At 49.6% G+C, this 27256-nt stretch overlaps 2 protein-coding genes across 3 annotated transcripts in view; one reads left to right on the top strand and one right to left on the bottom strand.

The window, feature by feature from the left end:
• Positions 1-25475, bottom strand: part of ATAT1 (alpha tubulin acetyltransferase 1) — a 256943-nt gene extending 231468 nt beyond the window's left edge. Inside the window, exon 1 of one of the 2 annotated variants that reach the window (XM_069241957.1) lies at positions 22309-25475. In XM_069241957.1, coding sequence (XP_069098058.1) covers positions 22309-22406 — 98 coding nt within the window. In that variant the 5' untranslated portion in view covers positions 22407-25475. Of the gene's footprint in view, positions 1-21661; positions 21794-22308 lie in introns of those variants that run through there. The other variant, XM_069241956.1, reaches the window with a different exon arrangement.
• Positions 25476-25947: 472 nt separating this feature from the next.
• C6H6orf136 (chromosome 6 C6orf136 homolog) overlaps positions 25948-27256 on the top strand; it is a 56886-nt gene continuing 55577 nt past the window's right edge. Inside the window, exon 1 of the mRNA XM_069241955.1 lies at positions 25948-26108. Coding sequence (XP_069098056.1) covers positions 25986-26108 — 123 coding nt within the window. The 5' untranslated portion in view covers positions 25948-25985. The remainder of the gene's footprint in view (positions 26109-27256) is intronic.

Here is a 27256-nt window from a genome sequence, read left to right as displayed (position 1 = left end):
ATATGTCCCTGATGCCACGTGAGTGATAAGTATCAATCCAGGTGTACTGGCATCCCAGTGACGTCACTGATGCCACGTGCGTGATAGGTATCAATCCAGGTGTACTGGCATCCTAGTGACGTCACTGATGTCCCTGATGCCACGTGAGTGATTGGTATCAATCCAGATGTACTGGCATCCTAGTGACACCACTGATGTCCCTAATGCCACATGAGTGATAAGTATCAATCCAGATGTACTGGCATCCTAGTGACGTCACTGGTGTCCCTGATGCCACATGAGTGATAAGTATCAATCCAGATGTACTGCCATCCCAGTGACGTCACTGATGCCACGTGAGTGATAAGTATCAATCCAGATGTACTGGTATCCTAGTGACGTCACTGATGCCACGTGCGTGATAAGTATCCATCCAGATGTACTGGCATCCTAGTGACGCCACTGATGTCCCTGATGCCACGTGAGTGATAGGTATCAATCCAGATGTACTGCCATCCCAGCGACGTCACTGATGTCCTTAATGCCACATGAGTGATAGGGATCAGTCCAGATTTACTGCCATCCTAGTGACGTCACTGATGTCCCTGATGCCACGTGAGTGATAGGTATCAATCCAGATATACTGGTATCCTAGTGTCGTCACAGATGTCCCTGATGCCACATGAGTGACAGGTATCAATCCAGATGTACTGCCATCCTAGTGTCGTCACTGGTGTCCCTGAAGCCACGTGAGTGATAGGTATCAATCCAGATGTACTGCCATCCTAGTGACGTCACATATGTCCCTGATGCCACGTGAGTGATAAGTATCAATCCAGATGTACTGCCATCCCAGTGACGTCACTGATGCCACGTGCGTGATAGGTATCAATCCAGGTGTACTGGCATCCTAGTGACGTCACTGACGTCCCTGATGCCACGTGAGTGAGAAGTATCAATCCAGATGTACTGGCATCCTAGTGACGTCACTGGTGTCCCTGATGCCACATGAGTGATAAGTATCAATCCAGATGTACTGGTATCCTAGTGACGTCACTGATGCCACGTGCGTGATAAGTATCCATCCAGATGTACTGGCATCCTAGTGACGCCACTGATGTCCCTGATGCCACGTGAGTGATAGGTATCAATCCAGATGTACTGCCATCCCAGTGACGTCACTGATGTCCCGAATGCCACATGAGTGATAGGTATCAAACCAGATGTACTGCCATCCTAGTGACGTCACTGATGTCCCTGATGCCACGTGAGTGATAGGTATCAATCCAGATGTACTGGTATCCTAGCGACGTCACTGATGTCCCTGATGCCACGTGAGTGATAGGTATCAACCCAGATGTACTGCCATCCTAGTGACGTCACTGATGCCACGTGAGTGATAGGTATCAATCCAGATGTACTGGCATCCTAGTGACGTCACTGATGCCACGTGCGTGATAGGTATCAATCCAGATGTACTGCCATCCTAGTGACATCACCGATGTCCCTGATGCCATGTGAGTGATAGGTATCAATCCAGATGTACTGCCATCCCAGTGACGTCACTGATGTCCCTAATGCCACGAGTGATAGGTATCAATCCAGATGTACTGCCATCCTAGTGACGTCACTGATGTCCCTGATGCCACGTGAGTGATACGTATCAATCCAGATGTACTGGTATCCTAGCGACGTCACTGATGTCCCTGATGCCACGTGAGTGATAGGTATCAACCCAGATGTACTGCCATCCTAGTGACGTCACTGATGCCACGTGAGTGATAGGTATCAATCCAGATGTACTGGCATCCTAGTGACGTCATTGATGCCACGTGCGTGATAGGTATCAATCCAGATGTACTGCCATCCTAGTGACATCACCGATGTCCCTGATGCCACGTGAGTGATAGGTATCAATCCAGATGTACTGCCATCCTAGTGACGTCACTGGTGTCCCTGATGCCACGTGAGTAATAAGTATCAATCCAGATGTACTGCCATTCCAGTGACGTCACTGATGCCACATGCGTGATAAGTATCAATCCAGATGTACTGCCATCCCAGTGACGTCACTGTCGCTGATGCCACGTGAGTGATAGGTATCAATCCAGATGTACTGACATCCTAGTGACGTCACTGGTGTCCCTGATGCCACATGCGTGATAAGTATCAATCCAGATGTACTGCCATCCTAGTGACGTCACTGATGTCGCTGATGCCACGTGAGTGATAGGTATCAATCCAGATGTACTGGCATCCTAGTGACGTCACTGATGTCCCTGATGCCACGTGAGTGATAGGTATCAATCCAGATGTACTGCCATCCTAGTGACGTCACTGATGTCCCTGATGCCACGTGAGTGATAGGAATCAATCTAGATGTACTACCATCCCAGCGACGTCACTGATGTCCCTAATGCCACATGAGTGATAGGTATCAATCCAGATGTACTGCCATCCTAGTGACGTCACTGATGTCCCTGATGCCACGTAAGTGATAGGTATCAATCCAGATGTACTGCCATCCTAGTGACGTCACTGATGCCACGTGAGTGATAAGTATCAATCCAGATATACTGGCATCCTAGTGACGCCACTGATGTCCCTGATGCCACGTGAGTGATAGGTATCAATCTAGATGTACTGCCATCCCAGCGACGTCACTGATGTCCCTAATGCCACATGAGTGATAGGTATCAATCCAGATGTACTGCCATCCTAGTGACGTCACTGATGTCCCTGATGCCACGTGAGTGATAGGTATCAATCCAGATGTACTGGTATCCTAGTGTCGTCACAGATGTCCCTGATGCCACATGAGTGACAGGTATCAATCCAGATGTACTGCCATCCTAGTGTCGTCACTGGTGTCCCTGAAGCCACGTGAGTGATAGGTATCAATCCAGATGTACTGCCATCCTAGTGACGTCACATATGTCCCTGATGCCACGTGAGTGATAAGTATCAATCCAGATGTACTGCCATCCCAGTGACGTCACTGATGCCACGTGCGTGATAGGTATCAATCCAGGTGTACTGGCATCCTAGTGATGTCACTGACGTCCCTGATGCCACGTGAGTGATAGGTATCAATCCAGATGTACTGGCATCCTAGTGACGCCACTGATGTCCCTAATGCCACATGAGTGATAAGTATCAATCCAGATGTACTGGCATCCTAGTGACGTCACTGGTGTCCCTGATGCCACATGAGTGATAAGTATCAATCCAGATGTACTGCCATCCCAGTGACGTCACTGATGCCACGTGAGTGATAAGTATCAATCCAGATGTACTGGTATCCTAGTGACGTCACTAATGCCACTTGCGTGATAAGTATCCATCCAGATGTACTGGCATCCTAGTGACGCCACTGATGTCCCTGATGCCACGTGAGTGATAGGTATCAATCCAGATGTACTGCCATCCCAGTGACGTCACTGATGTCCCTAATGCCACATGAGTGATAGGTATCAATCCAGATGTACTGGTATCCTAGCGACGTCACTGATGTCCCTGATGCCACGTGAGTGATAGGTATCAACCCAGATGTACTGCCATCCTAGTGACATCACTGATGTCGCTGATGCCACGTGAGTGATAGGTATCAATCCAGATGTACTGGCATCCTAGTGACGTCACTGATGCCACGTGCGTGATAGGTATCAATCCAGATGTACTGCCATCCTAGTGACATCACCGATGTCCCTGATGCCACGTGAGTGATAGGTATCAATCCAGATGTACTGCCATCCTAGTGACGTCACTGGTGTCCCTGATGCCACGTGAGTGATAGGTATCAATCCAGATGTACTGCCATCCTAGTGACGTCACTGATGCCACGTGAGTAATAAGTATCAATCCAGATGTACTGCCATTCCAGTGACGTCACTGATGCCACATGCGTGATAAGTATCAATCCAGATGTACTGCCATCCTAGTGACGTCACTGATGTCGCTGATGCCACGTGAGTGATAGGTATCAATCCAGATGTACTGACATCCTAGTGATGTCACTGGTGTCCCTGATGCCACATGCGTGATAAGTATCAATCCAGATGTACTGCCATCCTAGTGACGACACTGATGTCGCTGATGCCACGTGAGTGATAGGTATCAATCCAGATGTACTGGCATCCTAGTGACGTCACTGATGCCACGTGAGTGATAAGTATCAATCCAGATGTACTGGCATCCTAGTGACGCCACTGATGTCCCTGATGCCACGTGAGTGATAGGTATCAAACCAGATGTACTGCCATCCTAGTGACGTCACTGATGTCCCTGATGCCACGTGAGTGATAGGTATCAATCCAGATGTACTGGTATCCTAGCGACGTCACTGATGTCCCTGATGCCACGTGAGTGATAGGTATCAACCCAGATGTACTGCCATCCTAGTGACGTCACTGATGCCACGTGAGTGATAGGTATCAATCCAGATGTACTGGCATCCTAGTGACGTCACTGATGCCACGTGCGTGATAGGTATCAATCCAGATGTACTGCCATCCTAGTGACATCACCGATGTCCCTGTTGCCATGTGAGTGATAGGTATCAATCCAGATGTACTGCCATCCCAGTGACGTCACTGATGTCCCTAATGCCACGAGTGATAGGTATCAATCCAGATGTACTGCCATCCTAGTGACGTCACTGATGTCCCTGATGCCACGTGAGTGATACGTATCAATCCAGATGTACTGGTATCCTAGCGACGTCACTGATGTCCCTGATGCCACGTGAGTGATAGGTATCAACCCAAATGTACTGCCATCCTAGTGACGTCACTGATGTCGCTGAGGCCACGTGAGTGATAGGTATCAATCCAGATGTACTGGCATCCTAGTGACGTCACTGATGCCACGTGCGTGATAGGTATCAATCCAGATGTACTGCCATCCTAGTGACATCACCGATGTCCCTGATGCCACGTGAGTGATAGGTATCAATCCAGATGTACTGCCATCCTAGTGACATCACCGATGTCCCTGATGCCACGTGAGTGATAGGTATCAACCCAGATGTACTGCCATCCTAGTGACGTCACTGATGCCACGTGAGTGATAGGTATCAATCCAGATGTACTGCCATTCCAGTGACGTCACTGATGCCACATGCGTGATAAGTATCAATCCAGATGTACTGCCATCCTAGTGACGTCACTGTCGCTGATGCCACGTGAGTGATAGGTATCAATCCAGATGTACTGGCATCCTAGTGACGTCACTGTTGTCCCTGATGCCACGTGAGTGATAGGTATCAATCCAGATGTACTGCCATTCCATTGACGTCACTGATGTCTCTGATGCCACGTGAGTGATAGGTATCAATCCAGATGTACTGGCATCCTAGTGACGTCACTGATGTCCCTGGTGCCACATGAGTGATAGGTATCAATCCAGATGTACTGGTATCCTAGTGACGTCACTGATGCCACATGAGTGATAGGTATCAATCCAGATATACTGCCATCCTAGTGACGTCACTGATGTCCCAGATGCCACGTGAGTGATTGGTATCAATCCAGATGTACTGGCATCCTAGTGACACCACTGATGTCCCTTATGCCACAAGAGTGATAAGTATCAATCCAGATGTACTGCCATCCTAGTGATGTCACTGATGTCCCTGATGCCACATGAGTGACAGGTATCAATCCAGATGTACTGCCATCCTAGTGACGTCACTGATGTCCCTGATGCCACGTGAGTGATAGGTATCAATCCAGATGTACTGGTATCCTCGTGACGTCACTGATGTCCCTGATGCCACGTGAGTGATAGGTATCAATCCAGATGTACTGCCATCCCAGTGACGTCCCTGATGCCACGTGAGTGATAGGTATCAATCCAGATGTACTGCCATCCTAGTGTCGTCACTGGTGTCCCTGAAGCCACGTGAGTGATAGGTATCAATCCAGATGTACTGCCATCCTAGTGACGTCACATATGTCCCTGATGCCACGTGAGTGATAAGTATCAATCCAGGTGTACTGGCATCCCAGTGACGTCACTGATGCCACGTGCGTGATAGGTATCAATCCAGGTGTACTGGCATCCTAGTGACGTCACTGATGTCCCTGATGCCACGTGAGTGATTGGTATCAATCCAGATGTACTGGCATCCTAGTGACATCACTGATGTCCCTAATGCCACAGGAGTGATAAGTATCAATCCAGATGTACTGGCATCCTAGTGATGTCACTGGTGTCCCTGATGCCACATGAGTGATAAGTATCAATCCAGATGTACTGCCATCCCAGTGACGTCACTGATGCCACGTGAGTGATAAGTATCAATCCAGATGTACTGGTATCCTAGTGACGTCACTGATGCCACGTGCGTGATAAGTATCCATCCAGATGTTCTGGCATCCTAGTGACGCCACTGATGTCCCTGATGCCACGTGAGTGATAGGTATCAATCCAGATGTACTGCCATCCCAGCGACGTCACTGATGTCCCTAATGCCACATGAGTGATAGGGATCAATCCAGATTTACTGCCATCCTAGTGACGTCACTGATGTCCCTGATGCCACGTGAGTGATAGGTATCAATCCAGATATACTGGTATCCTAGTGTCGTCACAGATGTCCCTGATGCCACATGAGTGACAGGTATCAATCCAGATGTACTGCCATCCTAGTGTCGTCACTGGTGTCCCTGAAGCCACGTGAGTGATAGGTATCAATCCAGATGTACTGCCATCCTAGTGACGTCACATATGTCCCTGATGCCACGTGAGTGATAAGTATCAATCCAGATGTACTGCCATCCCAGTGACGTCACTGATGCCACGTGCGTGATAGGTATCAATCCAGGTGTACTGGCATCCTAGTGACGTCACTGACGTCCCTGATGCCACGTGAGTGAGAAGTATCAATCCAGATGTACTGGCATCCTAGTGACGTCACTGGTGTCCCTGATGCCACATGAGTGATAAGTATCAATCCAGATGTACTGGCATCCTAGTGACGTCACTGGTGTCCCTGATGCCACATGAGTGATAAGTATCAATCCAGATGTACTGCCATCCCAGTGACGTCACTGATGCCACGTGAGTGATAAGTATCAATCCAGATGTACTGGTATCCTAGTGACGTCACTGATGCCACGTGCGTGATAAGTATCCATCCAGATGTACTGGCATCCTAGTGACGCCACTGATGTCCTTGAAGCCACGTGAGTGATAGGTATCAATCCAGATGTACTGCCATCCTAGTGACGTCACATATGTCCCTGATGCCACGTGAGTGATAAGTATCAATCCAGGTGTACTGGCATCCCAGTGACGTCACTGATGCCACGTGCGTGATAGGTATCAATCCAGGTGTACTGGCATCCTAGTGACGTCACTGATGTCCCTGATGCCACGTGAGTGATTGGTATCAATCCAGATGTACTGGCATCCTAGTGACACCACTGATGTCCCTAATGCCACATGAGTGATAAGTATCAATCCAGATGTACTGGCATCCTAGTGACGTCACTGGTGTCCCTGATGCCACATGAGTGATAAGTATCAATCCAGATGTACTGCCATCCCAGTGACGTCACTGATGCCACGTGAGTGATAAGTATCAATCCAGATGTACTGGTATCCTAGTGACGTCACTGATGCCACGTGCGTGATAAGTATCCATCCAGATGTACTGGCATCCTAGTGACGCCACTGATGTCCCTGATGCCACGTGAGTGATAGGTATCAATCCAGATGTACTGCCATCCCAGCGACGTCACTGATGTCCTTAATGCCACATGAGTGATAGGGATCAGTCCAGATGTACTGCCATCCTAGTGACGTCACTGATGTCCCTGATGCCACGTGAGTGATAGGTATCAATCCAGATATACTGGTATCCTAGTGTCGTCACAGATGTCCCTGATGCCACATGAGTGACAGGTATCAATCCAGATGTACTGCCATCCTAGTGTCGTCACTGGTGTCCCTGAAGCCACGTGAGTGATAGGTATCAATCCAGATGTACTGCCATCCTAGTGACGTCACATATGTCCCTGATGCCACGTGAGTGATAAGTATCAATCCAGATGTACTGCCATCCCAGTGACGTCACTGATGCCACGTGCGTGATAGGTATCAATCCAGGTGTACTGGCATCCTAGTGACGTCACTGACGTCCCTGATGCCACGTGAGTGAGAAGTATCAATCCAGATGTACTGGCATCCTAGTGACGTCACTGGTGTCCCTGATGCCACATGAGTGATAAGTATCAATCCAGATGTACTGGTATCCTAGTGACGTCACTGATGCCACGTGCGTGATAAGTATCCATCCAGATGTACTGGCATCCTAGTGACGCCACTGATGTCCCTGATGCCACGTGAGTGATAGGTATCAATCCAGATGTACTGCCATCCCAGTGACGTCACTGATGTCCCGAATGCCACATGAGTGATAGGTATCAAACCAGATGTACTGCCATCCTAGTGACGTCACTGATGTCCCTGATGCCACGTGAGTGATAGGTATCAATCCAGATGTACTGGTATCCTAGCGACGTCACTGATGTCCCTGATGCCACGTGAGTGATAGGTATCAACCCAGATGTACTGCCATCCTAGTGACGTCACTGATGCCACGTGAGTGATAGGTATCAATCCAGATGTACTGGCATCCTAGTGACGTCACTGATGCCACGTGCGTGATAGGTATCAATCCAGATGTACTGCCATCCTAGTGACATCACCGATGTCCCTGATGCCATGTGAGTGATAGGTATCAATCCAGATGTACTGCCATCCCAGTGACGTCACTGATGTCCCTAATGCCACGAGTGATAGGTATCAATCCAGATGTACTGCCATCCTAGTGACGTCACTGATGTCCCTGATGCCACGTGAGTGATACGTATCAATCCAGATGTACTGGTATCCTAGCGACGTCACTGATGTCCCTGATGCCACGTGAGTGATAGGTATCAACCCAGATGTACTGCCATCCTAGTGACGTCACTGATGCCACGTGAGTGATAGGTATCAATCCAGATGTACTGGCATCCTAGTGACGTCATTGATGCCACGTGCGTGATAGGTATCAATCCAGATGTACTGCCATCCTAGTGACATCACCGATGTCCCTGATGCCACGTGAGTGATAGGTATCAATCCAGATGTACTGCCATCCTAGTGACGTCACTGGTGTCCCTGATGCCACGTGAGTAATAAGTATCAATCCAGATGTACTGCCATTCCAGTGACGTCACTGATGCCACATGCGTGATAAGTATCAATCCAGATGTACTGCCATCCCAGTGACGTCACTGTCGCTGATGCCACGTGAGTGATAGGTATCAATCCAGATGTACTGACATCCTAGTGACGTCACTGGTGTCCCTGATGCCACATGCGTGATAAGTATCAATCCAGATGTACTGCCATCCTAGTGACGTCACTGATGTCGCTGATGCCACGTGAGTGATAGGTATCAATCCAGATGTACTGGCATCCTAGTGACGTCACTGATGTCCCTGATGCCACGTGAGTGATAGGTATCAATCCAGATGTACTGCCATCCTAGTGACGTCACTGATGTCCCTGATGCCACGTGAGTGATAGGAATCAATCTAGATGTACTACCATCCCAGCGACGTCACTGATGTCCCTAATGCCACATGAGTGATAGGTATCAATCCAGATGTACTGCCATCCTAGTGACGTCACTGATGTCCCTGATGCCACGTAAGTGATAGGTATCAATCCAGATGTACTGCCATCCTAGTGACGTCACTGATGCCACGTGAGTGATAAGTATCAATCCAGATATACTGGCATCCTAGTGACGCCACTGATGTCCCTGATGCCACGTGAGTGATAGGTATCAATCTAGATGTACTGCCATCCCAGCGACGTCACTGATGTCCCTAATGCCACATGAGTGATAGGTATCAATCCAGATGTACTGCCATCCTAGTGACGTCACTGATGTCCCTGATGCCACGTGAGTGATAGGTATCAATCCAGATGTACTGGTATCCTAGTGTCGTCACAGATGTCCCTGATGCCACATGAGTGACAGGTATCAATCCAGATGTACTGCCATCCTAGTGTCGTCACTGGTGTCCCTGAAGCCACGTGAGTGATAGGTATCAATCCAGATGTACTGCCATCCTAGTGACGTCACATATGTCCCTGATGCCACGTGAGTGATAAGTATCAATCCAGATGTACTGCCATCCCAGTGACGTCACTGATGCCACGTGCGTGATAGGTATCAATCCAGGTGTACTGGCATCCTAGTGATGTCACTGACGTCCCTGATGCCACGTGAGTGATAGGTATCAATCCAGATGTACTGGCATCCTAGTGACGCCACTGATGTCCCTAATGCCACATGAGTGATAAGTATCAATCCAGATGTACTGGCATCCTAGTGACGTCACTGGTGTCCCTAATGCCACATGAGTGATAAGTATCAATCCAGATGTACTGCCATCCCAGTGACGTCACTGATGCCACGTGAGTGATAAGTATCAATCCAGATGTACTGGTATCCTAGTGACGTCACTAATGCCACTTGCGTGATAAGTATCCATCCAGATGTACTGGCATCCTAGTGACGCCACTGATGTCCCTGATGCCACGTGAGTGATAGGTATCAATCCAGATGTACTGCCATCCCAGTGACGTCACTGATGTCCCTAATGCCACATGAGTGATAGGTATCAATCCAGATGTACTGGTATCCTAGCGACGTCACTGATGTCCCTGATGCCACGTGAGTGATAGGTATCAACCCAGATGTACTGCCATCCTAGTGACATCACTGATGTCGCTGATGCCACGTGAGTGATAGGTATCAATCCAGATGTACTGGCATCCTAGTGACGTCACTGATGCCACGTGCGTGATAGGTATCAATCCAGATGTACTGCCATCCTAGTGACATCACCGATGTCCCTGATGCCACGTGAGTGATAGGTATCAATCCAGATGTACTGCCATCCTAGTGACGTCACTGGTGTCCCTGATGCCACGTGAGTGATAGGTATCAATCCAGATGTACTGCCATCCTAGTGACGTCACTGATGCCACGTGAGTAATAAGTATCAATCCAGATGTACTGCCATTCCAGTGACGTCACTGATGCCACATGCGTGATAAGTATCAATCCAGATGTACTGCCATCCTAGTGACGTCACTGATGTCGCTGATGCCACGTGAGTGATAGGTATCAATCCAGATGTACTGACATCCTAGTGATGTCACTGGTGTCCCTGATGCCACATGCGTGATAAGTATCAATCCAGATGTACTGCCATCCTAGTGACGACACTGATGTCGCTGATGCCACGTGAGTGATAGGTATCAATCCAGATGTACTGGCATCCTAGTGACGTCACTGATGCCACGTGAGTGATAAGTATCCATCCAGATGTACTGGCATCCTAGTGACGCCACTGATGTCCCTGATGCCACGTGAGTGATAGGTATCAAACCAGATGTACTGCCATCCTAGTGACGTCACTGATGTCCCTGATGCCACGTGAGTGATAGGTATCAATCCAGATGTACTGGTATCCTAGCGACGTCACTGATGTCCCTGATGCCACGTGAGTGATAGGTATCAACCCAGATGTACTGCCATCCTAGTGACGTCACTGATGCCACGTGAGTGATAGGTATCAATCCAGATGTACTGGCATCCTAGTGACGTCACTGATGCCACGTGCGTGATAGGTATCAATCCAGATGTACTGCCATCCTAGTGACATCACCGATGTCCCTGTTGCCATGTGAGTGATAGGTATCAATCCAGATGTACTGCCATCCCAGTGACGTCACTGATGTCCCTAATGCCACGAGTGATAGGTATCAATCCAGATGTACTGCCATCCTAGTGACGTCACTGATGTCCCTGATGCCACGTGAGTGATACGTATCAATCCAGATGTACTGGTATCCTAGCGACGTCACTGATGTCCCTGATGCCACGTGAGTGATAGGTATCAACCCAAATGTACTGCCATCCTAGTGACGTCACTGATGTCGCTGAGGCCACGTGAGTGATAGGTATCAATCCAGATGTACTGGCATCCTAGTGACGTCACTGATGCCACGTGCGTGATAGGTATCAATCCAGATGTACTGCCATCCTAGTGACATCACCGATGTCCCTGATGCCACGTGAGTGATAGGTATCAATCCAGATGTACTGCCATCCTAGTGACATCACCGATGTCCCTGATGCCACGTGAGTGATAGGTATCAACCCAGATGTACTGCCATCCTAGTGACGTCACTGATGCCACGTGAGTGATAGGTATCAATCCAGATGTACTGCCATTCCAGTGACGTCACTGATGCCACATGCGTGATAAGTATCAATCCAGATGTACTGCCATCCTAGTGACGTCACTGTCGCTGATGCCACGTGAGTGATAGGTATCAATCCAGATGTACTGACATCCTAGTGACGTCACTGGTGTCCCTGATGCCACATGCGTGATAAGTATCAATCCAGATGTACTGCCATCCTAGTGACGTCACTGATGTCGCTGATGCCACGTGAGTGATAGGTATCAATCCAGATGTACTGGCATCCTAGTGACGTCACTGATGTCCCTGATGCCACGTGAGTGATAGGTATCAATCCAGATGTACTGCCATCCTAGTGACGTCACTGATGTCCCTGATGCCACGTGAGTGATAGGTATCAATCTAGATGTACTACCATCCCAGCGACGTCACTGATGTCTCTAATGCCACATGAGTGATAGGTATCAATCCAGATGTACTGCCATCCTAGTGACGTCACTGATGTCCCTGATGCCACGTGAGTGATAGGTATCAATCCAGATGTACTGCCATCCTAGTGACGTCACTGATGCCACGTGAGTGATAGGTATCAATCCAGGTGTACTGGCATCCTAGTGATGTCACTGACGTCCCTGATGCCACGTGAGTGATAGGTATCAATCCAGATGTACTGGCATCCTAGTGACGCCACTGATGTCCCTAATGCCACATGAGTGATAAGTATCAATCCAGATGTACTGGCATCCTAGTGACGTCACTGGTGTCCCTGATGCCACATGAGTGATAAGTATCAATCCAGATGTACTGCCATCCCAGTGACGTCACTGATGCCACGTGAGTGATAAGTATCAATCCAGATGTACTGGTATCCTAGTGACGTCACTAATGCCACTTGCGTGATAAGTATCCATCCAGATGTACTGGCATCCTAGTGACGCCACTGATGTCCCTGATGCCACGTGAGTGATAGGTATCAATCCAGATGTACTGCCATCCCAGTGACGTCACTGATGTCCCTAATGCCACATGAGTGATAGGTATCAATCCAGATGTACTGGTATCCTAGCGACGTCACTGATGTCCCTGATGCCACGTGAGTGATAGGTATCAACCCAGATGTACTGCCATCCTAGTGACATCACTGATGTTGCTGATGCCACGTGAGTGATAGGTATCAATCCAGATGTACTGGCATCCTAGTGACGTCACTGATGCCACGTGCGTGATAGGTATCAATCCAGATGTACTGCCATCCTAGTGACATCACCGATGTCCCTGATGCCACGTGAGTGATAGGTATCAATCCAGATGTACTGCCATCCTAGTGACGTCACTGGTGTCCCTGATGCCACGTGAGTGATAGGTATCAATCCAGATGTACTGCCATCCTAGTGACGTCACTGATGCCACGTGAGTAATAAGTATCAATCCAGATGTACTGCCATTCCAGTGACGTCACTGATGCCACATGCGTGATAAGTATCAATCCAGATGTACTGCCATCCTAGTGACGTCACTGATGTCGCTGATGCCACGTGAGTGATAGGTATCAATCCAGATGTACTGACATCCTAGTGACGTCACTGGTGTCCCTGATGCCACATGCGTGATAAGTATCAATCCAGATGTACTGCCATCCTAGTGACGACACTGATGTCGCTGATGCCACGTGAGTGATAGGTATCAATCCAGATGTACTGGCATCCTAGTGACGTCACTGATGTCCCTGATGCCACGTGAGTGATAGGTATCAATCCAGATGTACTGCCATCCTAGTGACGTCACTGATGTCCCTAATGCCACATGAGTGATAAGTATCAATCCAGATGTACTGCCATCCTAGTGACGTCACTGATGCCACGTGAGTGATAAGTATCAATCCAGATGTACTGGCATCCTAGTGACGCCACTGATGTCCCTGATGCCACGTGAGTGATAGGTATCAATCTAGATGTACTGCCATCCCAGCGACGTCACTGATGTCCCTAATGCCACATGAGTGATAGGTATCAATCCAGATGTACTGCCATCCTAGTGACGTCACTGATGTCTCTGATGCCACGTGAGTGATAGGTATCAATCCAGATGTACTGGTATCCTAGTGTCGTCACAGATGTCCCTGATGCCACATGAGTGACAGGTATCAATCCAGATGTACTGCCATCCTAGTGTCGTCACTGGTGTCCCTGAAGCCACGTGAGTGATAGATATCAATCCAGATGTACTGCCATCCTAGTGACGTCACATATGTCCCTGATGCCACGTGAGTGATAAGTATCAATCCAGATGTACTGCCATCCCAGTGACGTCACTGATGCCACGTGCGTGATAGGTATCAATCCAGGTGTACTGGCATCCTAGTGACGTCACTGACGTCCCTGATGCCACGTGAGTGATAGGTATCAATCCAGATGTACTGGCATCCTAGTGACGCCACTGATGTCCCTAATGCCACATGAGTGATAAGTATCAATCCAGATGTACTGGCATCCTAGTGACGTCACTGGTGTCCCTGATGCCACATGAGTGATAAGTATCAATCCAGATGTACTGCCATCCCAGTGACGTCACTGATGCCACGTGAGTGATAAGTATCAATCCAGATGTACTGGTATCCTAGTGACGTCACTGATGCCACGTGCGTGATAAGTATCCATCCAGATGTACTGGCATCCTAGTGACGCCACTGATGTCCCTGATGCCACGTGAGTGATAGGTATCAATCCAGATGTACTGCCATCCCAGTGACGTCACTGATGTCCCTAATGCCACATGAGTGATAGGTATCAATCCAGATGTACTGCCATCCCAGTGACGTCACTGATGTCCCTGATGCCACGTGAGTGATAGGTATCAATCCAGATGTACTGGTATCCTAGAGACGTCACTGATGTCCCTGATGCCACGTGAGTGATAGGTATCAACCCAGATGTACTGCCATCCTAGTGACATCACTGATGTCGCTGATGCCACGTGAGTGATAGGTATCAATCCAGATGTACTGGCATCCTAGTGACGTCACTGATGCCACGTGCGTGATAGGTATCAATCCAGATGTACTGCCATCCTAGTGACATCACTGATGTCCCTGATGCCACGTGAGTGATAGGTATCAATCCAGATGTACTGCCATCCTAGTGACGTCACTGGTGTCCCTGATGCCACGTGAGTGATAGGTACCAATCCAGATGTACTGCCATCCTAGTGACGTCACTGATGTCCCTGATGCCACGTGAGTAATAAGTATCAATCCAGATGTACTTCCATTCCAGTGACGTCACTGATGCCACATGCGTGATAAGTATCAATCCAGATGTACTGCCATCCTAGTGACGTCACTGATGTCGCTGATGCTACGTGAGTGATAGGTATCAATCCAGATGTACTGACATCCTAGTGACGTCACTGGTGTCCCTGATGCCACATGCGTGATAAGTATCAATCCAGATGTACTGCCATCCTAGTGACGTCACTGATGTCGCTGATGCCACGTGAGTGATAGGTATCAATCCAGATGTACTGGCATCCTAGTGACGTCACTGATGTCCCTGATGCCACGTGAGTGATAGGTATCAATCCAGATGTACTGCCATACTAGTGACGTCACTGATGTCCCTATTGCCACATGAGTGATAAGTATCAATCCAGATGTACTGCCATCCTAGTGACGTCACTGATGCCACGTGAGTGATAAGTATCAATCCAGATGTACTGGTATCCTAGTGACGTCACTGATGTCCCTGATGCCACGTGAGTGATAAGTATCAATCCAGATGTACTGGTATCCTAGTGACGTCACTGATGTCCCTAATGCCACGAGTGATAAGTATCAATCCAGATGTACTGCCATCCTAGTGACGTCACTGATGCCACGTGAGTGATGTCACAGGTACATGAGCATGTCACAAAAGGTGAAGTGTTCTTTTTAATATCATTGGGGCCAAGTGACCAACATTTTAAAAAGTAATAAAGAATGATGTCAGTGGGAGTTTATGACGTCACTGTGCTTCTGTCATGTGGAGTCCCTCTTACTCTGTCACCAGCAGTGAGGTCACTGATGTCATATGAGGCCACGAGGTTGTCTTAATCTGACAGGATGAGACCACTTTATGTCAGGGGGTGATAGCACTTACGCGTTCTGATGTCACTGGAGGTGATATTCCTTCTGGGTTATGAGTTCACAGGAGGTGATTTAACTGCTAGCTTATGACGTCACATGCACTCTATTCTTACAAGGGTAGGGGTCACTGTGCCACAAGAGACATTGGAACGGTTAGTGATGTCACAGAGTGATTGTAATAGTATATTGTGATGTGACTGAGGTGATGCCACAGAGATGATGTCACTCCTAACGTGTGGTGTCATTCCACAGGACTTCATTTAACTGATAGTGTATCATGACATTGACACACTTAGTCCTTATACAGGGGGAGATGTCACTGTGCCACATTATAGTAACTTCTGTCAAAGGACGTTATGTCACCATTACTTTAAGACTTCACAGAACTGATGTCACTATTAGTCCAAGATGACACGGAGACAATGTCACTATTAGTGTATGAAGTCCCAGAGGTGGTCACGATTAGTTTATGTCGTAGAGATGATGCCATTATTAGTTTATGATCTCACTGATGTGACAGAGGTTATGTCACTATTAGTTTATGATGTCACGGGTGAGGTCACTATTAGTTTATGATGTCACAGGGTGACAATACTATTCGTTTATGATGTCACAGGTGCAGTAACTATTAGTTTATGATGTCACAGAGGTTATGTCACAGGTGAGGTCCCTATTAGTTTATGATGTCACAGCGGTGACGATACTATTAGTTTATGATGTCACAGGTGATGCCACTATTAGTTTATGATGTCACTGCTGATGCCTCTATTAGTATGTATCACAGAAGTGATGTAATTATTAATTTATATCACAGAGGTGATGTCACTATTAGTTTATGACGTCACAGAGGTGATGTCATTATTAGTTTATGTCATAGAGGTGATGTCACTATTAGTTTATTAGGTCACAGATGGGATGTCCCTGACCCTTCAAGTGCCACATGAGATGAAGCCACAATAAGTGATGTAACAGAGGGTGATTATGTCACTGAGATGTCACTCTTTGTTTATGACATCACAGAGGGGATGTCCCTGACACTTCAAGTGCCACATGAGATGTAGCCACAGTAAGTGATGTAACAGCGGGGGATGATGTCACTGTGTGGTCACTGTTTGTTTATGATGTCACAGAAGGGATGTCCCCGACGCGTCGTGTCACATGAAATGAAACCACAGTAAGTGATATAACAGCGGGTGATGATGTCACAATTAATTTATGATGTCACAGAAGGGATGTCCCTGACGCTTCGCGTGCCAGAGATGAAGCCACAGTAAGTGATGTAACAGCGAGTGATGATGTCACCGGGTGGTCACTCCTTGTTTATGACATCACAGAAGGGATGTCCCTGACCCTTCTAGTGCCACATGAGAAGAAGCCATAGTAAGTGATGTAACAGCAGGTAATTACGTCACTGGGTGGTCACAGTTTATGATGTCACAAAAGGAATGTCCCCGGCGCATCGTGTCACATGAGATGAAGCCACAGTAAATTATATAACAGTGGATGATGATGTCACTGGGAGGTCACTGTTAGTTTATGGTGTCACAGAAGGGATGTCCCCGACGCTTTAAGTGTCCCATGAGATGAAACCACAGTAACTGATATAACAGCAGGTAATGATGTTACTATTAGTTTATGAGGTCACAGAAGTGATGTCAGTGAAGCTGTAAGTGTCACTTAAGCCACTGTAAGTGATGTAACAGCGGGTGATGATGTCACTGGGAGGTCACTGTTAATTTATGATGTCACAGAAGGGATGCCCTGCTGCTCCAAGTTTCACATAAGATGAAACCACAGTAACTGTGGTGACAACGAGTGATGATGTCACTATTAGTTTAAAAGGTCACAGAAAGGATGTCCCTGACGATTTAAGTGGCACATGAGATGCAATCACAGTAAGTGATGTAACAGCGGATGATGATGTCACTGAGATGATGTCACTATTAGTTTATGAGGTCACAGAAGAAATGTCCCTAACGCTTTAAGTGTCACATGAGATGAAGCCTCACTAAGTGATGTAACAGCGGGTGATGATGTCACTGAGATTATGTCACTATTAGTTTATGAGGTCACAGAAGGGATGTCCCTGATGGTTCAAGTGTCATATAAGATGAAGTCACAGTAACTGATGTAACAGTGGGTAATGATGTCACTTTATGGTCACTGTTAGTTTATGACGTCACAGAAATATGTCCCTAATGCTTTAAGCGTCACATAAGATGAAGCCACAGTAAGTGATGTAACAGCAGGTGATGATGTCACTGAGATTATGTCACTATTAGTTTATGAAGCCACAGAAGGGATGTCCCTGATGGTTCAAGTGTCACATGAGATGAAGCCAGAGTAAGTGATGTAACAGCGGGTGATGATGTCACTGTTTATGACGTCACAGAAGGGATGTCCTCTCACAGGAGAAGCCACAGTAAGTGATGCAACAGCGGGTGATGTCATTACTAGTTTATGAGGTCATAGAAGGGATGTCCCTGACACTTTGTCACAAGATTAAATCACAGTAAGTGATGCAACAGCAGGTGATGATATCAATGAGATGATGTCACTATTGGTTTATGACATCACAGAAGGGATGTCCCCGACGCTTTAAGTGCCACATGAGATGAAGCCACAGTAAGTGATGTAACAGTGGGTGATGTCACTGAGATGATGTCACTATTAGTTTATGACATCACAGAGGGATGTCCCTGACGCTTTGTCACATGAGATGAAGCCACAGTAAGTGATGTAACGGCGGATGATGATGTCACTATTAGTTTATGACATCACAGAAGGGATGTCTCTGACTTTTTGTGACATGAGATAAAGTCACAGTAAGTGATGTAGTGGTGGGTGATGATGTCACTATTAGTCTATGACGTCACAGAAAGGATGTCTCTGACGCTTTGTGACATGAGATGAAGTCACAGTAAGTGATGTAACGGAGGGGGATGATGTCACTGAGAAGATGTCACTATCAGTTTATGACATCACAGAGGGATGTCCCTGACGCTTTGTCACATGAGATGAAGTCACAGTAAGTGATGCAACAGCGGGTTATGATGTCATTACTAGTTTATGAGGTCACAGAATGGATGTCCCTGACACTTTGGACCAAGATTAAATCACAGTAAGTGATGTAGCAGCAGGTGATGATGTCAATGAGATGATGTCACTATTGGTTTATGACATCACAGAAGGGATGTCCCCGACGCTTTAAGTGCCACATGAGATGAAGCCACAGTAAGTGATGTAAAATAGAGTGATAATGTCACTAAGCTGATGTCTTTATTAGTTTATGATGTCACAGAAGGGATGTCCCTGACGCTTTGTCACATGAGATTAAATCACAGTAAGTGATATAACAGCGGGTGGTGCTGTCCCTAAGATGATGTCACTATTAGTTTATGAGGACACAGAAGGGATGTCCTTGACGCTTTGAATGTTACGTGAGATGAAGCCACAGTAAGTAATGTAACAGAGGGTGATGATGTCACTATTAGTTTATGACATCACAGAAGGGATGTCCCTTCAAAGGAGAAGAAGCCACAGTAAGTGATGTAACAGCAGGTGATGATATCACTGAGATTATGTCACTATTAGTTTATGAGGTCACAGAAGGAATGTCTCTGACGCTTTGTCACATAAAATGAAACCACAGGGATATAAGAGCGAGTGATGATGTCACTATTTGTTTATGAGGTCACAGAAGGGATGTCCCTGACGGTTCAAGTGTCACATGAGATGAAGCCACAGAAAGTGATGTAACAGCGGGTGATGATGTCACTGGGTGTCACTGTTAGTTTATAACGTCACAACAGGTGATGATGTCATTATTAGTTTATGAGGTCACAGAACGGATGTCTGATGCTTTGTCACATGAGATGAAGTCACAGTAAGTGATGTAACAGTGGGTGATGTCACTGAGATGATGTCACTATTAGTTTATGACGTCACAGGGGGATGGATGTCCCTGACGCTTCATCACATGAGATGAAGCCACAGTAAGTGATGTAACGGCGGGTGATGATGTCACTATTAGTCTATGACGTCACGGAAGGGATGTCTCTGACGCTTTGCACGTGAGATGAAGTCACAGTAAGTGATGTAGCGGTGGGTGATGATGTCACTATTAGTCTATGACGTCACAGAAGGGATGTCTCTGACGCTTTGTGACATGAGATGAAGTCACAGTAAGTGATGTAACGGCGGGGGATGATGTCACTGAGAAGATGTCACTATTAGTTTATGACGTCACAGAGGGATGTCCCTGATGCTTTGTCACATGAGATGAAGTCACAGTAAGTGATGAAGTCACAGTAAGTAATGTAACAGCGGGTGATGATGTCACTATTAGTTCATGACGTCACAGAGGGATGTCTCTGATGCTTTGTCACATGAGATGAAGTCACAGTAAGTGATGTAGTGGTGGGTGATGATGTCACTATTAGTCTATGACGTCACAGAACGGATGTCTCTGATGCTTTGTCACATGAGATGAAGTCACAGTAAGTGATGTAACAGTGGGTGATGTCACTGAGAAGATGTCACTATTAGTTTATGAAGTCACAGAGGGATGTCCCTGACGCTTTGTCACATGAGATGAAGTCACAGTAAGTGATGAAGTCACGGTAAGTAATGTAACGGCGGGTGATGATGTCACTGATATGATGTCACTATTAGTTTATGACGCCACAGAGGGATGTCCCAGATGCTTTGTCACATGAGATGAAGTCACAGTAAGTGATGTAACAGCGGGTAATGTCACTATTAGTTCATGACGTCACAGAGGGATGTCCCTGATGCTTTGTCACATGAGATGAAGTCACAGTAAGTGATGTAGTGGTGGGTGATGATGTCACTATTAGTCTATGACGTCACAGAACGGATATCTCTGATGCTTTGTCACATGAGATGAAGTCACAGTAAGTGATGTAACGGCGGGTGATGTCACTGAGATGATGTCACTATTAGTTCCTGACGTCACAGAGGGATGTCCCTGATGCTTTGTCACATGAGATGAAGTCACAGTAAGTGATGTAACGGCGGGTGATGATGTCACTGAGATGATGTCACTATTAGTTCATGACGTCACAGATGGATGTCCCTGACGCTTTGTCACATGAGATGAAGTCACAGTAAGTGATGTAACGGCGGGTGATGAGGTCACTGTTAGTGTGTTGAATGTTTGCGATACAGTTGAATGACTGTCAGTTTATGACGTCACGTAAGGATAAATGACACAACAGGAAGTGAGGTCAGGGCGCTGGATGACGCAAAGGCCGGTACCTGCCCGCCGCCCCCCGGCTGGCTCTCGACCGCAGGGTCTGGTCCAGGAGGGTGATGCGCTCCGGCAGCAGCCGGTGGATGTCGAAGGGGAAGTCCATGCTGGGGGTCCCGGTGATGTCATTATTAGTTTATGAGGTCACAGAACGGATGTCTCTGATGCTTTGTCACATGAGATGAAGTCACAGTAAGTGATGTAACAGTGGGTGATGTCACTGAGATGATGTCACTATTAGTTCATGACGTCACAGGGGGATGGATGTCCCTGACGCTTCGTCACATGAGATGAAGCCACAGTAAGTGATGTAACGGCGGGTGATGATGTCACTATTAGTCTATGACGTCACGGAAGGGATGTCTCTGACGCTTTGCACGTGAGATGAAGTCACAGTAAGTGATGTAACAGCGGGTGATGATGTCACTGAGATGATGTCACTATTAGTTCATGACGTCACGGAAGGGATGTCCCTGACGCTTTGTCACATGAGATGAAGTCACAGTAAGTGATGTAACAGCGGTTGATGAGGTCACTGTTAGTGTGTTGAATGTTTGCGATACAGTTGAATGACTGTCAGTTTATGACGTCACGTAAGGATAAATGACACAACAGGAAGTGAGGTCAGGGCGCTGGATGACGCAAAGGCCGGTACCTGCCCGCCGCCCCCCGGCTGGCTCTCGGCCGCAGGGTCTGGTCCAGGAGGGTGATGCGCTCCGGCAGCAGCCGGTGGATGTCGAAGGGGAAGTCCATGCTGGGGGTCCCGCTGGGGGTCCCGGTGAGGTCACGGCGGGGGCGGTGCGGCGCGCGGACCCGCTGCTGTCACTCTGCCATTGTTTGGTACCCGGTCTCCAGGAGCGCCTCACTTCCGGTCCAGGGCACGGACACAGAAGACGGACAGGCGCCCCGCCCTCTAGGGTTCCCCGCTCTAAGATGGCGGCACCACGTTCCTTGTCCTACCTCTATGTCCGGCCCCTCTCTGTCCTTGACCGTGGGCTTGTTGTCCATTGAGAGCGCCCCACCTTACTAAGAGCTGCCGCCCAGAGACGCCTCACTTCCGGTCCAGAGCACGGACACAGAAGACTGACAGGCGCCCCGCCCTCTCAGGTATTCCCACTCTAAAATGGCGGACACCGCGCTCCCTACTTGTCCTACCTCTCTGTCTGGGACCTCTCTTAGTGTGCACGGAGGGCGCCTTCTTCAGAGCTGCCGTCAGGGGGCGCTGCGGGGCTGCAGCCCTCCCCCCCCGCCCTCCCCGGAGCATTGTGTGACAGGAGTAATATAGTGCCTACTCTCTAGGTTTATACGAAAGCAGATGAGCAGCAAGGGGATCAATCACAGAACAAAATACTGTCATCAAATATTGATGGCTTTAGAAATGTATAACACCCTGAGCAAAACTCAAAGGAGTCCAGTGTCTGTCAGTGCGGATTAATGATGAAGAACCAGGCGTGCACTGTCCTGCTGAACGTCTGATGATGCAGCCAATCCCGAGGGCAGTCCTACCACCCACCCCAACCCATCCAACACTGGCCTTGAGGGGAAGCACAGCCTCGCCAGTCAAGGGACCTGGTAAACACAGGCCGCACCAGTCAGGGGACCTGCTAAACACAGGCCGCACCAGTCAGGGGACCTGGTAAACACAGACTCGCCAGTCAGGGGACCTGGTAAACACAGGCCTCACCAGTCAGGGGACCTGGTAAACACAGGCCTCACCAGTCAGGGGACCTGGTAAACACAGGCCTCACCAGTCAGGGGACCTGGTAAACACAGACTCGCCAGTCAGGGGACCTGGTAAACACAGACTCGCCAGTCAGGGGACCTGGTAAACACAGGCCGCACCAGTCAGGGGACCTGCTAAACACAGGCCGCACCAGTCAGGGGACCTGGTAAACACAGACTCGCCAGTCAGGGGACCTGGTAAACACAGGCCTCACCAGTCAGGGGACCTGGTAAACACAGGCCTCACCAGTCAGGGGACCTGGTAAACACAGACTCGCCAGTCAGGGGACCTGGTAAACACAGGCCTCACCAGTCAGGGGACCTGCTAAACACAGCCTCGCCAGTCAGGGGACCCTGCTAAACAGAGGCCTCACCAGTCAGGGGACCCTGCTAAACACAGGCCTCACCAGTCAGGGGACCTGGTAAACACAGGCCTCACCAGTCAGGGGACCTGGTAAACACAGACTCGCCAGTCAGGGGACCTGGTAAACACAGACTCGCCAGTCAGGGGACCTGGTAAACACAGGCCGCACCAGTCAGGGGACCTGGTAAACACAGGCCGCACCAGTCAGGGGACCTGGTAAACACAGCCTTGAGGGGACCCTGGTAAACACAGACTCGCCAGTCAGGGGACCCTGGTAAACACAGACCGCACCAGTCAGGGGACCTGGTAAACACAGGCCTCACCAGTCAGGGGACCCTGCTAAACAGAGGCCTCACCAGTCAGGGGACCTGGTAAACACAGGCCTCACCAGTCAGGGGACCTGGTAAACACAGGCCTCACCAGTCAGGGGACCTGGTAAACACAGACTCGCCAGTCAGGGGACCTGGTAAACACAGACTCGCCAGTCAGGGGACCTGGTAAACACAGGCCGCACCAGTCAGGGGACCTGCTAAACACAGGCCGCACCAGTCAGGGGACCTGGTAAACACAGACTCGCCAGTCAGGGGACCTGGTAAACACAGGCCTCACCAGTCAGGGGACCTGGTAAACACAGGCCTCACCAGTCAGGGGACCTGGTAAACACAGACTCGCCAGTCAGGGGACCTGGTAAACACAGGCCTCACCAGTCAGGGGACCTGCTAAACACAGCCTCGCCAGTCAGGGGACCCTGCTAAACAGAGGCCTCACCAGTCAGGGGACCCTGCTAAACACAGGCCTCACCAGTCAGGGGACCTGGTAAACACAGGCCTCACCAGTCAGGGGACCTGGTAAACACAGACTCGCCAGTCAGGGGACCTGGTAAACACAGACTCGCCAGTCAGGGGACCTGGTAAACACAGGCCGCACCAGTCAGGGGACCTGGTAAACACAGGCCGCACCAGTCAGGGGACCTGGTAAACACAGCCTTGAGGGGACCCTGGTAAACACAGACTCGCCAGTCAGGGGACCCTGGTAAACACAGACCGCACCAGTCAGGGGACCTGGTAAACACAGGCCTCACCAGTCAGGGGACCCTGCTAAACAGAGGCCTCACCAGTCAGGGGACCTGGTAAACACAGGCCTCACCAGTCAGGGGACCTGGTAAACACAGGCCTCACCAGTCAGGGGACCTGGTAAACACAGACTCGCCAGTCAGGGGACCTGGTAAACACAGACTCGCCAGTCAGGGGACCTGGTAAACACAGGCCGCACCAGTCAGGGGACCTGGTAAACACAGGCCGCACCAGTCAGGGGACCTGGTAAACACAGCCTTGAGGGGACCCTGGTAAACACAGACTCGCCAGTCAGGGGACCCTGGTAAACACAGACCGCACCAGTCAGGGGACCTGGTAAACACAGGCCTCACCAGTCAGGGGACCCTGGTAAACACAGCCTCGCCAGTCAGGGGACCTGGTAAACACAGGCCTCACCAGTCAGGGGACCTGGTAAACACAGGCCGCACCAGTCAGGGGACCTGGTAAACACAGACCGCACCAGTCAGGGGACCCTGGTAAACACAGCCTCGCCAGTCAGGGGACCTGGTAAACACAGGCCTCGCCAGTCAGGGGACGCACCCTACATGAGCCGGCTCGCCCTCCGGCAGCGCGGCGCGGGCTGCCGGGCTCCACTGAGGAGCTCCCGCCGCCTGCCGCCCCGGAGCACCACCCCGACCAAACATGGCGGCCCCGCGACTCGGACCAGCAGCCGCGTCCCGTCCCAACATGGCCGCCGCACCTCCTGCGCCCTTCACGGCGTCCCTCGGCTTTGCGGTCCGTCCTCTATGTCGCCGCCTGGCTCCCCTCGAAGCGTTGAACTGAGGCCGACGGTTGAAAGCTCGGCGGCCGTCCTCACCTTCGCAAACTGCCGCGGCTTTAGCGTCAGGCTCTCGCGATACACACAACTTAGTTTAATAACACTTACTAAATTAAACTGAAAACTTAGCTTGGACCGGGCAGAAGTAGTATAATATTAATAGTAACTGTTCACTAAGTACACATAAGCACAGAGCAGTGCTCGGAACGCCGCCTCGCTGTGCCCGGGCCGCCACTACCGGCGTCTCCGGCACCTCACAGCGGTTCCAAGATGGCGGAGGGTTGGCGAGCGCCCTCTGCGGGGGGCGGGGCTCGCGGCCGGCCTGCGCGGTGACGTCAGACGCAGAGAGCGTCCGTTGCTGCCGGTGCCGGGCGATGGCGGGGACCTGCGTGTACCGGCGGGGAGTCCCGGGGCTGGCGCGGGGCCTTGGGGGGGCCCTGGCTGCGCGAAGAGCCCCCGCCCCGCGGAGGCAGGAGGACGAGGCGAGGAGGGGGCAGGTGAGGGCCGGGGGCACGTGGAGGGCTCACCAATGTCACCCGGGGAGGGCGTGACGTCAGCGGGCTCTCAGTGACGTCACGGAACATGCCCCCCCATTTGATGAATAGAACCCCTCATTTGATGTATGGAGGTGATCCCGGGGGCGTCCGGAGACAGAAACCCCCATCCTGAGGAAGTAACCTGGGGGGGGGGGAGAGATGAGTAGGGGTGGGGAATGGGCGCCCCCAAAGCCGCACCACGGTCGGCACCCCCGAGGGAGGGATGTCTGTCCCAGTGCGAGCTAAGGTCAGGGGCTCTGTGTGCCCCCTCCCCTGGTGTCATTGGATGGGGTGCCCCCCCTCCCCTGGTGTCATTGGATGGGAGGGGCTCCCCTGGTGTCAGGGTGCCCCCCTCCCCTGGTGTTAAGGTGCTCCCCACTCCCTTGGTGTCATTGAATGGGGTGCCCCCCTCCTCTGGTGTCATTGGATGGTCTGCTCCCCCTTCCCTTGGTGTCATTGGATGGGGTGCCCCCCCTCCCCTGGTGTCATTGGATGGGGTGCCCCCTCTCCCCTGGTGTCATTGGATGGGAGGGGCTCCCCTGGTGTCAGGGTGCCCCCTCCCCTGGTGTCATGGGATTGGGTGCCCCCTCCCCTGGTGTCATTGGATGGGAGGGGCTCCCCTGGTGTTAGGGTGCTCCCCACTCCCTTGGTGTCATTGACTGGGGTGCCACCCTCCCCTGGTACTTTTAAACCACAGAGGGTAACCCATGAACCCCAAAGGGCTGGGTGAAAAGTAAGCATTACATAAAACAATGCCCAAAGGTGAAAAGCCAGAAAATTATTCATACATCATAAAACAACATAGGTGACAAATAGAAACATACTTTATTCATATAAATATATATTCATTCATATACACCAATACATCTAAAAAACATCTTAGTATGTTAATCCTTTAATGACACCTCATCTAATAGACAACACACCGAAAGACAGACAGTGTGAGGAAAGTGCTCGTGAAAAATAACAGAAAAAGGAATAATAGATATTCAATTCAATCCATAACCTATACAAAAAACATTAAAAAACGTCAGTTGGTTCTTTTTTGCTCCATTGACTCCATTCCAAATCCTCTCAGAAACTAAACCAATTCCTTCAGTCCTCCAAGG

This window comes from Pleurodeles waltl, chromosome 6 (assembly GCF_031143425.1).
Source record: "Pleurodeles waltl isolate 20211129_DDA chromosome 6, aPleWal1.hap1.20221129, whole genome shotgun sequence".
In the NCBI taxonomy this organism is placed as follows: Eukaryota; Metazoa; Chordata; class Amphibia; order Caudata; family Salamandridae; genus Pleurodeles; species Pleurodeles waltl.
This window is presented reverse-complemented; position numbering and strand designations above follow the sequence as displayed.